Here is a 16,420-nt window from a genome sequence, read left to right as displayed (position 1 = left end):
ATTTTCTAGCTCCCCTGGCCTTTTCTGTGGGGAAAAAAACACAACAAAAGGGACATTAAAAAGACTAGGTAACGCAGTGCAATAGGAGTTCCTCACAGTCAAAAGGTTCTGGGTTCTATTATGACATTTGTTTTCATACACTTAAAAACGGAGCGGCACGATGGACTCTTGGTGAGTATGTCTATTTTACAATCGAGTGTGTATGCATTCATGCAAATGTGATCATTAGCGCCAGGCAAACGCGCAAAATGTGTGACGCGTGTCAGGTGATATGTTGATTAAGTCAAAGAAAAAAAAAACAGTGACTATAATCCCCATAATGTATTTTTAATCCTTTTTTTGAGCGCGTCAATCAACGCAAACTGAGCAGTATTTTGCTCACTTGTTATGCGCCCCTCCTGGTGGAATCTTTTTGTATTGCAGGAGAAAGACCACCACGAGAGAACGTGCTGGCAGCCGGGGGCCATTTTGAAAGACACGCACGACGCCCACACACACACACACACACACACACGCACACACGCACACACGCACAGACACACACACTCTGTCAGGCAGGGTTCTTGCTGACTGGTGTGACTAATACAGATGCACGAACACAGATGATAGAATCCAGCGAACGTAAACCAGAGCAGCTGATGTGTCTGTGTGAGTACACTTTCCATCCCAGGAGTTTGGGAGCAATTGAACACTTTTGTAGATGATCGTTCTTGTTCACTGCACACGAGAGATCTAATATGTTCTGGGCCCATTTTGAACATCCGGATAGTAATTGTTTCCCAGCCTTCGTTGAGACAAGGCACATACAGCGCCCCTCCACAATGATAGTCAGCCATGGCTAAGATGTGTTCGGTGCCTTCATATGAATTCCAAATTCATTGCAGAAGCATACTCTCAGACTGAAAGTTGTACAAGAAGTTGCCCAGACACAGAATCTAGCCCCTCCCATCGCCATCTCATTACCGAGACCTCTACCCCATTGAAAACCTGTCGGGTGAGATGGAGCTTCATGGCCTGCTTACAACAATACACCAATAAAAACTGTCTTTTTTTTTCTTTGAATGAAGACTTAGGCCTTCGATGCTACTGTATTCTAAAAGTATTATTTTAGGCAGTACTTTATGGCAAAGTTTTGAGAACCGCTGCCATAAAAACAACTTGAGGTGGAGTCCCACTTATTTCCCTGATTTAAAACACACTACCAAATCTACGTTTCATTTCAGTACGTAGCTCAAATTTGACATGGAACATCCTCAGTGTATATGAACTTTGTAACACCTGTGACTTTTTAAAAAAAAAATGTACCTCGTTGGCGATATGGTAGAATGAACGAAGGTGAATCTGCACCGGAGTTAAGTTCACTTTGCCCCGCATTGTGTAACTGTATGAATACACGTTCCCACAGCGAGAGCTTGAATGTCATTGGGGCTATTTTTAATTGCTGCCCGACTTGACCGAAACAGTAAAAGGTTAAGGCAGCAACGTGCGTTTTTCCCCCTCCGACGTAGTTCAGGTGTACTACCCATAGGAGACAAATACTGGTGATGTCAGTGGCTGGGGGGCAGCCCTGCAGCCCAAATTTCCATCCAGCCTCGGCAATTAACGAGGTGTTTCAAGGCTCCCTAATTGGCCGCTTAATTGACCGTTTAGAGGTAGCACGCTGGCCGCGTGCCACCCCCTCCCCCTACCCTCCCTCATCATCATCATCATCCCCCAATTTGGGGCTCCATCCATCCGTCACCCAGCAGCCTCCCTCCTCTATCTGTATCTGCCTCCCTCTCTATCTCCGTGTTTTATGTCTGCGTCACAACAAGTCGCTCGGAGAGAGACAGAGAGCGAGGGAGGAGGATGAAGATGGCGTCTCTGGCGGCTTGATATACGCCGGCGGTCGCTCAGAATAAAACGGCGAAGGCAGTTCGGTAACGTTGAGGTTAAAAACAAACAAACCTAAACAAAAGCAAAAACGAGAAGAGCAAGAAAGCACGGCGGCGGAGGAGGACGCGTGCTGGCTTCTTACTCGCTCTTCCTCCTCTTCACCGCTGACTGACACTTGCACGCATGCACAGGCAGCCAGCGGTGAAGAAGAAGGTGATGATGAGGATGAGGATGATGAGGAGGATGATGCACTCGCAGCCTGGCCGCGAATCGGCGTGACCCCCGACGGGAAGGAAGGAAGGAAGGAAGGACGGCAGGAAATCGGACGGAAGGAGTTGGACTTTACAGAAGGTAGGCAAGTTTTGCTGCTGGTCAAAGTGAACCGGCCGCAGCAGTCGTCATGCGGTGCTTTGACTTCGTCTCACTCGCTTTGCTTGTGTGCTCATCGTGTCTTGTTGTTCACGTTAACCGCCCCCCCCCCCTTCACCACCCCCCTAAAAAAAGGCGAAGGGAAAAAGGAGGCGTTTAACCCCACTGACGACGTAACCAGCCAGGAGAAAGGAAAGCGGAAGAGGGGGTGGGGGTGGTGGTGGGGGGGGGGGGTGTAAACACCTTCCTTTTCCTCTTTCTCGTCTTCCTCCCGGCCATATCCTCTCGTCATCCAAGTGTTGAGCGCATAAATCCCATTTTCCGTTCGCACATTTCTCCGTGTGTGTACGCGCGTGCGCGTGCGTGTGTGTGCGCTCGTGTGCGTGTGTCGGTGGACTAAGGATGGGGAGAGTGAGCGAGGGGGACGATGTACTGGCCAGATGGAGCGATGGGCTCCTCTACCTGGGCAACGTCAAGCGGGTAAGTGCTTTTTCTTCTTTTTTTTTTTTTTGCCACTTGAAGGCTGCAGCTTGGTGTCAATCACTGTCCTCCCTCCCTCCCTCCCTCCCCCATCCGACCGACCTCAGGTAGACGGCGTCAAGCAATGCTGCCTGGTCAGATTCGAAGACAACTCTGAGTTCTGGGTCCTCAGAAAAGACATCCACTCGTGTAAGGAAAACTCTTTACAGTCTCAGCTCTCCGTTGCTTAAAGGGGAAATCGAGTCCAAAATTTCATATGCAAGAATATGTTCTGTGTGCCTCCACAAGTGGAAAAAGCCCTTCTGGTGTAGGAATGGAGCGGATGAATTCGCCCATCCATTTTGTATTGCACCTGTCAGCTGAAGTTGACGTCAAAGTGCCCTCGGGCTCGCATTGTGAACATCACGTGACCTAAGAGGTAAACGGTGACATTGGTAATTCGAGCCCAAGGGCATGCAGATGTCAAGTTTAGTCGACAGCGGAGCACACTGTACATAATGGCAAAATTGCAGCGCACGCAATGAGGCGGATGAAAACAGAGGGATTCATCTGTTTCGTTCTTATTACACCAACGCAATAATCATCAGAATATCGTCTTTAAACTAGAAGGGGGCGCAGAAAACATTCTTGTTTTTTGCTCCTTCGTGTGCTATCTCACTTTTGTCCAACACTTGTGACTTTTGATGGCAAATAGGTTGCATGAAAGCATCCAGACTGCAGTCGCATTGGATAAATATCCCGTTCATGTGCACATAGGTCGGATTTGAAAAAAAAAAAAAGTGATTTGTCCTGCTCATATTGACAGACAAAAACGATTAAAATAAATAAATAAATCGGAATTGACCTGCATTATAAACGCAGCAGCCTTTGTTATCGCATATTGTCAAGAAGCTCACCATTCTATTTGATTTCAGTTCTTATACTGTGCAATCATGTGGAATGTCACTTTACATTTTGCAGAACTAAAACATCCGAAAACATAACTTATTCCTGCATAAGGAATACAAAAGTAAAAAACACTCACACACGCACACATCGGGACAATTTAGAATATTGTTTTTGGAATATGGGAGGAAACCAAAGTACCCGGAGAAAACCCACACAGGCATGGGGAGAACATGCAAACTCCACACAGGGAGGCCAGAGCTGGAATCGAACCCGGCACCTCTGCACTGTGAGGCCGACGTGCTAACCAGTCGCCTACCGTGCTGCCCGTCAAATATCTTGATAAGAAATTAGCTGCCGATTAATTGTTGCCCCTCTTATTTTATCCCCCCCACTATGCTTCTTCTTCTTGTCTAGTTGCAGCAGGCGTGGAAGAAGTTTGCTGTATCTGCGAGGCCCCGCCTCTTAAAGAACCCCTCGTAAATTGTCTGAAATGCCGCCACGGTAAGGAGTAGCACCTCATCACACACTTCCTCCCGCACCGACCTTGAAGAGCTGACGCGGAAAGGAAAATAAACAAGGTGTTGTCATAAATGATCTATGTGCAACCCCCCTCAACTCCGCCACAGCAACCCCGCCATTGTGACTGGAAGGGAAGCCAATGACATATTTAGGAGGAAAAAACATTAGCTGTGAAAGATACGAGGTGGCGAGCCAGAATCTTGATTGACGCGTGATTGATGGTGGCGCTTTGCCCAATACCCACCATGCATCGCCCGACTGCTTTCAAGAAAAATGGTTGCAGTTCCGAAGCGTAGACATTCGATACAAGAACAGAAATGGATGTGCGTGTCGTCGCCATATTGAATGTGGCAAAGTCGAGCCAGGGGTGAAGATGGAAATAATACAAACGGTAACAATACATACAGTCATTACTAACCAATTAATTGGCATTTTTATTTTATTGGGGTTTTTAACCCTTCTTTATGGAGTTGAAAAGAGATTCCCTTTTGCCACGCAACTGAACTTCAAACGGCAAAATAAAAGCCAAGACACAGACATACACTGCACATTGAGATACACAGACACAAAAGAAAACGTGAGAAAGACTCCCAAAACGCAAGTGTCGCTGTTTTGGAGCATTTTGATTGATATTTCAATTGTATTTTGCGATATTTACAGACCGACTGCAAAAAACTTGCCACGAGGGAAGCTGATTTACCACATGGGTCGATTGGAATGTCGGTCATTTTATTTATTTTATTTTTTTATGCCGTCTTATTCCCCCCCCCCGCCCATCGCCGTACACACGTTCTGTTCACCACTGCAACACGCCCTCGTTCTATAATGTGTCAAATTTGTCCAACTTCCAACCATTTTTCTCCCTCATGATCAACATGACAAGCCGAGCTCAGATCCAAAACGACGCAATGCCGCCATCTGGTGGTGTCTGTTCGTCATGGCAGTGATGTCATGGCTTGCATTTCACAGACGAGCTGTTTGCAAAGGTTTCAATTGGCGCAAACACAGAGATAATAAGTCTGCTTTAAAAGCAAAAGATTTTTTCTCTGAGAGGCTGACATTTCTGAGGATTTGAACAATTTAGAATTCAGCAATGTCTCTAAAACGATGAGCAAAAGATTTGGGGATGAATGTGATAATCGTTTAGCTGTTGACAAATCAATGAATTTTTGCAACTCTAATCGTACGTGCTTACAACAAGCAGATGTAAAGAGGTAACTAGCAATAGGACACTGAGCATCAGAATTCAAAGGCAGGAAACAAGCTGAGATTTTGCCATCTGACAAACAAGGCAACTGTCAGCGAGCGTGTGCGCAGGAATGAGCTGATAAACAGACCTGCTGCTCCCAGGACACAAATAGTCTCATAAAGGGATGCGGCATGGCGCGGCGCTAAACCTGGAAACCAGCCGCTGTGCCATTATTGCCGCTCAGACAAAACGCCAATGAAAAGCCTCCCGCCTCAGGTTACCACGCCGAGTGCCACACGCCCAGCATCGAGCCCGAAGCCGACAGCGAATCCTGGATATGTCGCCAGTGCGTCTTTGCCGTCGCAACCAAGGTCGGAACGCTCATCTCACACTTGGCTACACCTGCACAAAGCCCGTCGCATACTATGGAAGAACAAAACAAAACAAAACAAGCTCACGCTTGAGGATTTTCCAGGCTGCATTTACTGCTTTGGTTGCCTTATTTTGCTCCATGACAGGGACAAAATATTAGAAACAGCTCTTATGCTAAATGGCAGCTATTTATGACCATCATCACAATAAAAAAAAAACACTGTTATGATTATGACAGTCGTCCCTCACTGTTTCATGGTCCACAACTCTTTCTGCACTTTTTTTTACTGTACAGTACACTGGGAATACAAGTAAAATTAAAAAAAAAAGTACCCAAGTAAAGTAGAGATACGGGAAAATTCACACCTGCCCACTAAAGCCCCATTGTCAAATTCCTCCCCTCCCCCCCAGAGAGGCGGTGCCATCAAACGAGGCCGCTTTGCCCGCCTGATGCACTTCATGAAACTGCGGCTGCCCTATCAGCTGACCTCGCTGGACTGGGACCCGCAGCATCTGTCCAATCAGCAGCAGTGTTACTGCTACTGCGCCGGACCTGGAGAGTGAGCGAGACCAAAGGCTTCAAACGTGCGCAAACGTCTCATGGACAACGTAACTAAATGAATGTTTGTTTTTGTTTTTTGCTGGTGCGTAGGTGGAACCTGAAGATGCTTCAGTGTGCCAGCTGTGGCCAGTGGTTCCACGAGGCCTGCACCCAATGTCTCACCAAGCCTCTCCTCTACGGGGACAGGCAAGTGCGCTGGAATTGGGGCCTTCCTTCCGCCTGTCCTGTCGATCGCGACTTTACGCGCGATAGTAGGCTAGCAACAGAGCTAGCCGAAATGATTGAATAAACGACTCACACTCGACACATACAAACTACGGCGGAAACCACGACGGCAACACTAATCATGCCAGCCTTTCCCCCCCCGTTTTTTCAACGGGCTCTGCTTCAATGACCACTCGGCCCCCCTTTCACGTTCAGACAACAGAAAGGCAGGATTGACATCCAACGTTTTCAGAGTTACCAATGGCGCAGGCAGGCTGCATCGTTGGCGCCTCATAAAACGTATGCATGAAGTTGGGATTGTCATTAGCCAGCTGGGTTTTAACACCCGCCTTGACACGCCGTTATTACCCGAGCTATCGGGGGAGTCGTGCTTGTCGTCGCCTTTTGATTGACAGTCAGAGAAAAGGCGAGAGAAGGCGCGCTGGCGTTTAGCGGTGACAACTGCCTGGCAGGTGATGGAGGAAGACGGAAGCCTGAATTCTCAGGAGGAATAGTAAACATGTTCACGTATGTGATGCGTGTTTCATTTGCAACCCCCACCCAACACACATACACACAATATGACCTTCAGCTGATAGAAGAACTGATGCAACACAATGTTGTTGCCATGTCAACTGAGATCCAGGGTCAGCCGCTAGTTATTTGAAATAGAAGAAAACCGGCAGCGACTTGAGAGAGGTGATGGTGTTCATCTGCAGTGAGAGTGGCCACACGTAGGTGGAACAGCCATTTCATGACCGGTTGTTTTCTGCAACGGCGAGAAGCCCTGCCGTACAGCGCTTCATTGTGCAAAGAGGCGCATTGGAGTAGTTTGAGAGGAACGGAAAATGTCACGTCGAAACAGGAAGCGTAAAATCAAAGTCGAGATTGGATTGACATGACCGTTGAGCAATTTTCCTTATATGGCAAATTTGTTTTTGTATGTGGAGCGTGTCGGGTGGGACATTTGCCTTTTTGTAATTTTTATCCTTGTTGTAAAGCAGAATTGACTGTTCTCTTTGCATTTGTTTCAGATTTTATCAGTTCCAGTGCTCAGTGTGTAATAAAGGACCAGAAACCGTCAAAAGACTTCCCATGACTTGGTATTGGTGAAACATTTGATGACTTAGTCTGGCCAACCTTGCAGGATACGAAGCAGCTAATCTCCTTTCTTTTATTTGCATTGCAGGGTGGACTTGGCCCACTTGGTGCTCTACCACCTGTCCCTGTGCTGCAAGAGGAAGTACTTTGATTTTGACCATGAAATCTTGTCCTTCACCAACGAGAACTGGGACTCGTTGCTCCTGGGCGCGGTACTGTGAATCCTCCACTTAAAAGCAGCATGATGAAATTGTGCGAAATGCTGCGGGCACTGTATTTATTTATTTATTTATTTTTGCAGTGGACATTTGAAGCCCATTAACTGACTAAAATCAAATTCACAGCATTTAGAAAAGTGCCAAATTGACATCAGCTAAGAAAGACAAAAAAAGAGCCATTTGTTCATTTAGTTTGGGAGGAATCAATAAAACAAAATGACCGCCGTTTTCTACCTTTTTACCACGACAGTGAATCGCCCATTTATGAATGTCCAAACGTACGTGACCATCCCAAAAACCAATCGGCGGGATTAGTTTTGATTGGGACCTGAAAACATATTATGTATGTATTATGTACACAAACAGAATCTTTTCAAAAGGTACTTTTTATTTTGGTTTTAAATGTCTTGAACTTTCTTGTTATCAAATGCTTTCACATTTTAAACTTTTAATTTTGTGATGCACATTGAATGTGTAAATAAAGCGGTCTCCCCTTGCCTTTAAACCAAGGGATGTAGTGAGGAATAGCCAACCCGCCCCCACAAAAAAAAAAACTGGACCATAGCTAATCGGGACCTTAAACCCAAAAGCACATAACCAATCATAATTCAAAAACCGAGATCATACCTAGCTGGGAGCGTCAAACCACAGGACGTATCCCTTCGCGCCTACAAAGCAAAGTACAAAACCGACTGACCCGAAAACCAAGCAACATACACATTGTCACTTCCCTTTCACATTAACTATAAAACTGTCCGTTACCAAAATGCTCAACCAAACCATGTCGTTCATTACTAATAATGTATTCGGGTATTTGAAATGCGAACCTATGCACATGAATGTTGCAAACAAAGTAGACAACAATCACAGACATTTTCTCTCGGCAAGGTGGAGGCAGTGCTTCTTCTAGTCGCTCCTAATTCTGCTGCTTGTCACTCAGAAAAGCTCAGTGCTGCCGGGCATGTTGTGGCATAAGGCGGTACTACACTGAAGAGACCAAATTGGGACTTACATGTAGTGCTTGGGGAATCGCGACAATAACCATTTACAACTTGGAAAGAGTTTAAAACACATTTTTACGAGCATCTGCTTTTTTATTTTTAAATATTGCCCGCATTAAGGGTTTGATTCTCGTTTGCGCAGCTCTCAGACACGCCGAGGCAAGAGCGATGTCACAACCTCCTCAACGCACTCAACTCCCAAAAGGACCGGTGAGATGCCGACAAATGAAACTCTGAAATCATTGGATTATCATTTGACACTAAATTGATTATTGGGGTTGCAACGAAGAATGATTTGGGTCATCAATTGTTTGATTCGCACAATAGAATCAAGACAGCGATGACACATTCTTCATCTTCCACACCCAAATTGGATATTTTCATCCAGTCAATGAGTTCCAAAGCACTGAATTTGCCCGTGATCTTTACCCCCCCAAATTTCTTGCGCTATAATGACAAATGCCATCGCAACATGTTTCTCTCTGAAGCTATAAGTACATTTCATGTGCCTAAAGAGGAGCATGCTCACTTTGGCAAACTAACGTGTTTTTTTTTAACAGGTTTGTCTCTGGGAAAGAAATCAAAAAGAAGAAATGTCTTTTTGGGCTTCAGGTTCGAGCCCCGCCTCCACTGTCGTCGGATTCGTCACCCCTCATCACCGAGCCGCCCATCAACATCTCCCACCGCAGAAGGTCAGCGTCTCGTTTGGTCACAAAACAAAGAGCAATTTTTCAATCTGCCCGATTATGATTTTAAAATGGGCTCATAGTGATCCATCTTGTTCACTGGTGCGCCGTTGGTAACTCTGAAAACGATGGATGTCAATCCCGCCCTCAATGAGAGGCTCTGTGAAAAGAAATTGTCAATCCGCATCTCATCTTCATGCTTGGCTGATTTACACCCAAAATGGGAAAATGTATTTTTTTTTCTTTTCCCTCGAGGCCTGTCTACATCTCATTAGCATAGTAATGAATGTGTGTGTTGATGTTTTTTTTTTGGTGTGTTTGCGTTTCAGCCCGCTGTCACTGCCGTGCCAGAGGAGGCTGTCCGGACCCGAGTCACGCAAATCAAAGCGCCGCATCATGGAGACGCAGGTCAGTGCCCGTGCTGTCCAAATAAGCCGTCAATCAGTCCGGCGCCGCTCGTTTTGCAGTCTAGGCGTGCGGCTCGCCGCCTCCCGCCGTGGCTTGACGCTGCGTTCAAAACGCAGGACAAGTTCACACTGAATATTTATCGAATGACATGACAGAATAAAATACATCAGATTCACCAGAGAGGCGAGTGATTGACCGCTGTGGGCATTTGTATTCATCAAGTGTTTACTGCTAGAGACAAATGCATTTGTTTTTTTTCAGGAGGAAGGTGTGGCACATTTTCTGTGTGTGTCTTGTGTTATTTTTGTTATTTTGACTTCAAAATGGCGCCGCGAGAGTGGCTGCCTTTCCAGCAGCTCCTATATTTTGATGTTCTACTTCTTACTTTCATAACTTTGCTGCTGTGAATTGGGAATTTCTCCATTGTGAGACTAATAAAGGGTTTCTTATCTTTCTTATCTTCTTTCTTATCTTATCTTAAGCGGCAGGTCGATGCCAAGCTAGTCTGAGCCAGAACTTGAAACGTTGTTCAACTTGCATCATGCACAGGGAATCTGCCGCTAACCTGTGTTCTGGGTTTTGGTCACGTGACGTTCACAACTTTTGCCGGCGGTACTTGCGATGTTAATTTTGGTTGCCAGCAGAGGGCGATATCACCCAAAATGACAGTGCTTTGGGATTGATGAATTATCCTGTTTGAGGATATACCAGCCGCACATGGACGATGGCGACCGAGTGCCACCATGCCCATATTTGGAAATGCCACCAGGAAGTAAACTCGGATTTGTTGAGGGTTGACTGTCTACGAATTTAGTTGAAAGCAAAAGATGATGTTGAGGAGGAGTCGCGATCATGCTTTGTCTGTCATGTCCAGGCGTGTCCGGCCCCGGTTTTGTCCAACCCCATCGAGCTGCTGCCATGTTGCCACGGCTACATGGGAGGGGACAGCCTGTACGCCCCTGCCAAGCCCGAGGAGGAACTCCACCTGAGGTGACGCACCTTTTATCACGTTTTTTTAGCGGTCACGGGATGGTTGAAGTGTCACTTGACCCGTTTGGTGCAGGACTGTACAAACTGGAATCATGTCACTGGTTCGAAAATATAAATCAAAACCTTACGCGGGCACTTTTCCTTGGCAGGTTTTGAAGGGATTGCTGCAAAGGCCGATTGTGTAAGTCAAGTACAGTTTCAAAGTCAGACAAGAGCAAATTGAAATTGAGCCGAAAAGGGGGGGGGGGGGGGGGGAATGCTCATCCGTTATCTTTATTGGCCAAGTCTGCAGAGATAAAGCCATCAATGGCGCAATGCAAAACTAGTTGGCGCAGATCATTTAAGTTACCAGTAGAAGCGATTGCAGTACAGTACAACTTTAAGTGTGCAGTTGTGCAGAAAGTCCTTGACCCCTTTTTAAGTGTCGGGTGCTGTGGAATATTGTAGAGAGCTGGAGCTCCAATGATCAGTGCGGTAATACTGTCCCACGTGGGTGTGCAGAAATGCAAAAAGTCACAATAGATTTCAGTTACTGTTTAGGGACTTAATGGCGAGAGGGCAGAAGCTGTTTGAATATTTGCTGGTTTTGGTGTGTATGGTTTAAATCGCACTTACCTGAAGGGAGTAACTGGAAGAGGTGGTGGGCAGGGTGAGGGGTGGGGGGTCCAGTCGGATTTTCCGTGCCATTGTCTTAGTTCTCGCGGAGTCCTTGAGAGTGAGTTGGGCGGTACCAATGATGAATTGAGATCACTGAAGTCCAGTTGCCCAAGTTTGAGGTGAAAAACCTTTGAAAGGAACATACAGTTCATCAATTCAGAAATTTGGACACAAGGCCATTGATATTTTCAATAATTATACAAATAAGTATGCAAAAAAAAAACAAGACAAATGAACAGAGAAATAAAACATCCAGTGAAAGCCAGTCTGTTTCCGATAAATCGCGAAGTGCAAATCAGGTCACCCACTGCCGTCAATTTTTTTCAGCATGGTCGCGAAATAAGTACGACTCACTTTTTAATATTTATTGCTGGATTATTTAGAATTTTTTTTAAACATGAATCAGATATACCTGTATATTTTTAATGATTAACACTACATTCATTCATTCATTCATCTTCCGTACCGCTTGATCCTCACTAGGGTCGCGGGGGGTGCTGGAGCCCATCCCAGCCGTCTCCAGGCAGGCAGTAGGCGGGGGACACCCTGAATCGGTTGCCAGCCAATCGCAGGGCACACATAGACGAACAACCATCCGCGCTCACACTCACACCTAGGGACAATTTGGAGTGTTCAATAAGCCTGCCATGCATATTTTTGGAATGTGGGAGGAAACCGGAGCACCCGGAGAAAACCCACGCAGGCCCGGGGAGAACATGCAAACTCCACACAGGGAGGCCGGAGCTGGAATCGAACCCGGTACCTCTGCACTGTGAAGCCCACGTGCTAACCACTGGACTACCGGGCCGCCTGATTAACACTACATTTTATTATAAATTCGATCACGTAGATCACGTTTTAAAGGTCAAAGTAAAATTTCTAAAATTATGAACTGTCAACATTCAAAAATGTAACGAAATGTTCGGCGTGTAAACTAAAAGTGAAGAACGTGGTACAATGGCCTCTCGTTACTCACTGGAAATCACAACCAGACCCTGGTCTGACTGCGAAGAGCATTAAATTTGTGTATCATTGATGACTGTAAAATAGCGATGAAAATAAAAATGACAAAAAACGCTGCTTTTCCTTTTGCAGTTCTCCGCCGAAGCAGATGTACGCACTCTACCACACGGCACTCTCCCGAGGTCTCCATTCCTGCAACAGGTCTTTGCTCTTTTGTTTATGCAATGTCGCAACTACCGGTATTTTAGTCATCGATTATTGCGGGAATCGTATTCATCATTCATTCATTCATTCATTCACCTTCCGAGCCGCTTGATCCTCACTCGGGTCGCGGGGGGTGCTGGAGCCTATCCCAGCTGTCTCCGGGCAGTAGGCGGGGGACACCCTGAATCGGTTGCCAGCCAATCGCAGGGCACACAGAGACGAACAACCATTCGCACTCACACTCACACCTAGGGACAATTTAGAGTGTTCAATCAGCCTGCCACGCATGTTTTTGGAATGTGGGAGGAAACCGGAGCACCCGGAGAAAACCCACGCAGGCCCGGGGAGAACATGCAAACTCCACACAGGGAGGCCGGAGCTGGAATCGAACCCGGTACCTCTGCCCTGTGAAGCCGACGTGCTAACCACTGGACTACCGGGCCGCCTCGTATTCATCAATTAATTATAAATATCTAGAGATTCATCAATAATTAAAATAATAATAATTAACTCCTCCCCCAGCATGGACGAAAGCTGCCGAGTTGCCCCGCCCTGCTTCCCGTACCAGCTGACCTCGGGCCAGCACCTGCAACCGGGACATAAGCAAGCGGAGGCCATCCTGCTACACGACTTGCCGCCGTACCCGCAGGCAGACGCGCTGGGCGGGGGCGGCGACGGGACGGAAGACGGCCGGCTTCCCAGGAGTTGGAGCGGAGGCGAGGCGGTGAGAATCCTGGCCAGACGCGTGACGCCGGACGGGAAGGTGCAGTACCTCGTGGAGTGGGACAACGTGGGCTTGTACTGAACTCCAGGCACTGAGTGAAAGGCACGAAAGAGGCAGAAAAGGCGGCAAAAATGCAGCGGGTTGCTGCCGCTTGGGTCAGTCCTATGTCCCCAAGCGTTCCTGGAATGTTTGTACTCTTGCCTTTTGGAGATCGAGGCTCCTTCAGCCCAGCCGCTGACGGCGCGCCAAGCGGGCAGCTCCACTTTCAAGCTTTACAAAACAGCTACAAATAGGTCAAAAGCTGATTCGTCCTTTCTTGTACAGTGGTGCCTTGAGCTATGAGTTGAATTTACGCTGTGGCGACGCCATTGACACCAAACACTATCTCAAACCATCTTTCAGACTTGAATCAGGTGCCAGCTGCCCCCCCGCCCCAACCCCAAAAAACCCAATAACAATTGTTGTCATGTCCTCTTTAACGGTAAAAAAATAACACTCTGTGATAGTGTACTTTCTAAAAACATGCTGTGATGACATCATTTCATAGAATGGAAAGAACACCAGTTCAAGGTGTCCCCCGCCTCCTGCCCATAGACTGCTGGGATAGGCTCCAGCACCCCCGCGTGCGTCCCTCGTGAGGATAAGCGTATCAGAAAATGGATGGATGGATGGATGGAAGAATTCAACTGTTTTTGTTGCACTTTGGCAGTGTACAAATAGATAGAAATTCTGAAATATTAGTCATTCTTTGCAAAGGATAAAGAATATATGCCAGCGCATATTGCTATTATCTGTCTACATGTATTGCTTTATATATATTCATTGCTTCAAGGTTGTTAAAACCACCACATCAATGCTAGTCGCTAGCCTCTCTATGGCGTTTCCCATTCTGTGTTTGCTTTCAGGCCACCATTCTCCTTGCATGCAGTCATGTGGTTGTTTTAACAACATGTTATTCACTCTTTGCTTTTTGTTTCGTTTCACAGTCAAAGTCAAGTTTCTGCTCACACTTCAAAACCAAACCACACAAGTGTTCATTATTTTTGTTACGCCACCGTTTGTATTCCAACATCCATTGGCCCATCTATGGCATTTTGTATTTGTTGTAAACATAAAACTAACTAGACTCTTGAAAAGACACATTAAAGGTTTTTGCTCATGGCAAAGAAAAGAAATGAATGAATACAACGATGCGAACAACGGCTCAACCGGGTCACTCGTATCTCAAGGCACCTCTGGGTGATATGGAGTCACCAGCACCAAGTTTTCATGTCGGCCACAGGAGAGCTCAGCTCAGGCGGAGGGGGCTTGCAATTTTCCACGGCGTCCGTCGGGAACACAAGTTTGACAAGTCGTAACTGGTGTAAATGCGGGGGCTGTGACTCTCCAATTTAAAAAAAAAAAAGAATGGTTCGATTTTTTTCCCGATAAATGCATGCGAGTACACAGCGTCAGTGGGCAATCAAGGCAACCACTTGATATTGTGATTCAAAACAATACTTCAGCAAATTCGGAATGACATGTAGCCTATAGACATACCTGCGGATGGAATATTGAAGCTGTAGCCTCGGTGGCCAAAATCTACGAGAGTACGTCGTGCACGATGTGCACCGAATGGGGGCGATAGAATGTGATTAACTGACCAACTCAAAATATACATTATTAGATAAGCAAGAACATGTTGATTTCAGCACATTACAAGGTGAAATCTGTACAGACACGGTCAGTCCGGTTAAGTGGTGGCCCCAAGCCATCGTTAATGTTGAACCCGGTCGGCTTTTATTTTGGAAAACACTGCTCAACATTTTGACCGATTTTCTGATGAATGTCAAAGACCAAACCAGTCATTGAATCACAATCAAGTGATGTTTGTGCCCTCTCTGCACTGTCAATTTTAAATCATTTCTTGGTATTGACTAAAAGGATGAAAATGTTTTACTTTTTATCTGATTCATAGATGAATTGAGAAAAATAAGAAAATGAAAAGATTAATCGATTCTTCAAATTTTTGGCAGCCCTAAAAAAACTAATTCAGCGAGAAAAAGGAAGTTGTTGACATATTTTTTCGCCGCTCATCACACTAGTTCATGCCGCACCATTCCAGACCTCCAAATTTCGTAAACTGAGGACCTGCCTGCTAAAAATAAAACAAGTCACCTGGAGGTGGACAAATAGTCCTCTCATTGGATTATTTCCTGAAGAGATTGTAGCTTGCTTAACTAATATTTGATACATTTTTTGTCATACGTTTACATTTAATCCAACGTATGTATGTATGTGTCTTTTATTATTATTATTATAATTACGCAGCCACATTATACTGCTGTTGTATTTCTCCTGTAGTTGCAAAATAGTTCTTTGGGTTGGACCAATCAGATCGCCTTGCGATATAAGACAAACAAACCTCTTGACATTCCAAATGGACAACAAATATTTGGGTTTTCAGGAAATTACTTTGATTTTTTTTTGACACTGCTGCAGTCCATTTTGCAAATTTGGTCAACAAAACGCTGAAATCGGACGCAAAAGTGCTGTTGTTGAAGTTTCTGTTGCAAAACAGATAATTGGAAACTTCAGTATTCAATCAAGGACTGTCTTTTTGCATGTCACAAAGGGAAGGGGGCATTTTTTTTATGCTAAATTATTTCAATGTTTGTCATGAGAATAGAGTGGGTGAAAAGTTTCAGAGTTTCTATTTTCTACGAAAGCACTGTGTTTGATACGGCACATGCAATGATTGTTTATTTGAGTTTGGCAAGTTGCATCAGAGGAGACAAACAATGTATAAGTTGTTTTCTGTTGTGCCAACGCAGGAGACTGCTTCACACTTTTCAGCCCCTGAAGTGAGTTTGTAGCTTTGTATTAGGGACGCAAAAGGGGTGGGGGTTGCGATGATGTGTAATGTACTTTAGCGTGTTTTCTAATGCTATGTTTGTACCTGTCAAGTGCTTGTTTTAGGTTGTTCTCTCAAAAGGAGGAGGGAGGGAATAAAGACGCACATCTTCCCGGA

The 16,420-nt window shown here is 45.7% G+C and overlaps 1 protein-coding gene across 1 annotated transcript; it reads left to right on the top strand.

Annotated features, from left to right (window-relative positions):
* The first annotated feature begins 1,754 nt into the window (after positions 1-1,754).
* Positions 1,755-16,420, top strand: phf1 (PHD finger protein 1). Its single transcript, XM_052065400.1, has 16 exons — positions 1,755-1,930; positions 2,071-2,226; positions 2,380-2,724; positions 2,832-2,913; positions 4,027-4,113; positions 5,597-5,691; positions 6,104-6,252; positions 6,345-6,440; positions 7,493-7,561; positions 7,648-7,771; positions 8,921-8,988; positions 9,339-9,470; positions 9,794-9,872; positions 10,747-10,862; positions 12,615-12,683; positions 13,209-16,420. Exons 3-16 carry the CDS (start codon positions 2,647-2,649, stop codon positions 13,489-13,491), a joined length of 1,527 nt encoding a protein of 508 aa, XP_051921360.1. The 5' UTR covers positions 1,755-1,930; positions 2,071-2,226; positions 2,380-2,646; the 3' UTR covers positions 13,492-16,420.

The sequence above is a fragment of the Hippocampus zosterae genome, chromosome 5 (assembly GCF_025434085.1).
Source record: "Hippocampus zosterae strain Florida chromosome 5, ASM2543408v3, whole genome shotgun sequence".
Classification (NCBI taxonomy): domain Eukaryota; kingdom Metazoa; phylum Chordata; class Actinopteri; order Syngnathiformes; family Syngnathidae; genus Hippocampus; species Hippocampus zosterae.
The sequence above is the reverse complement of the archived record's forward strand: the minus strand, read 5'-3'. Positions and strand labels throughout refer to the sequence as shown.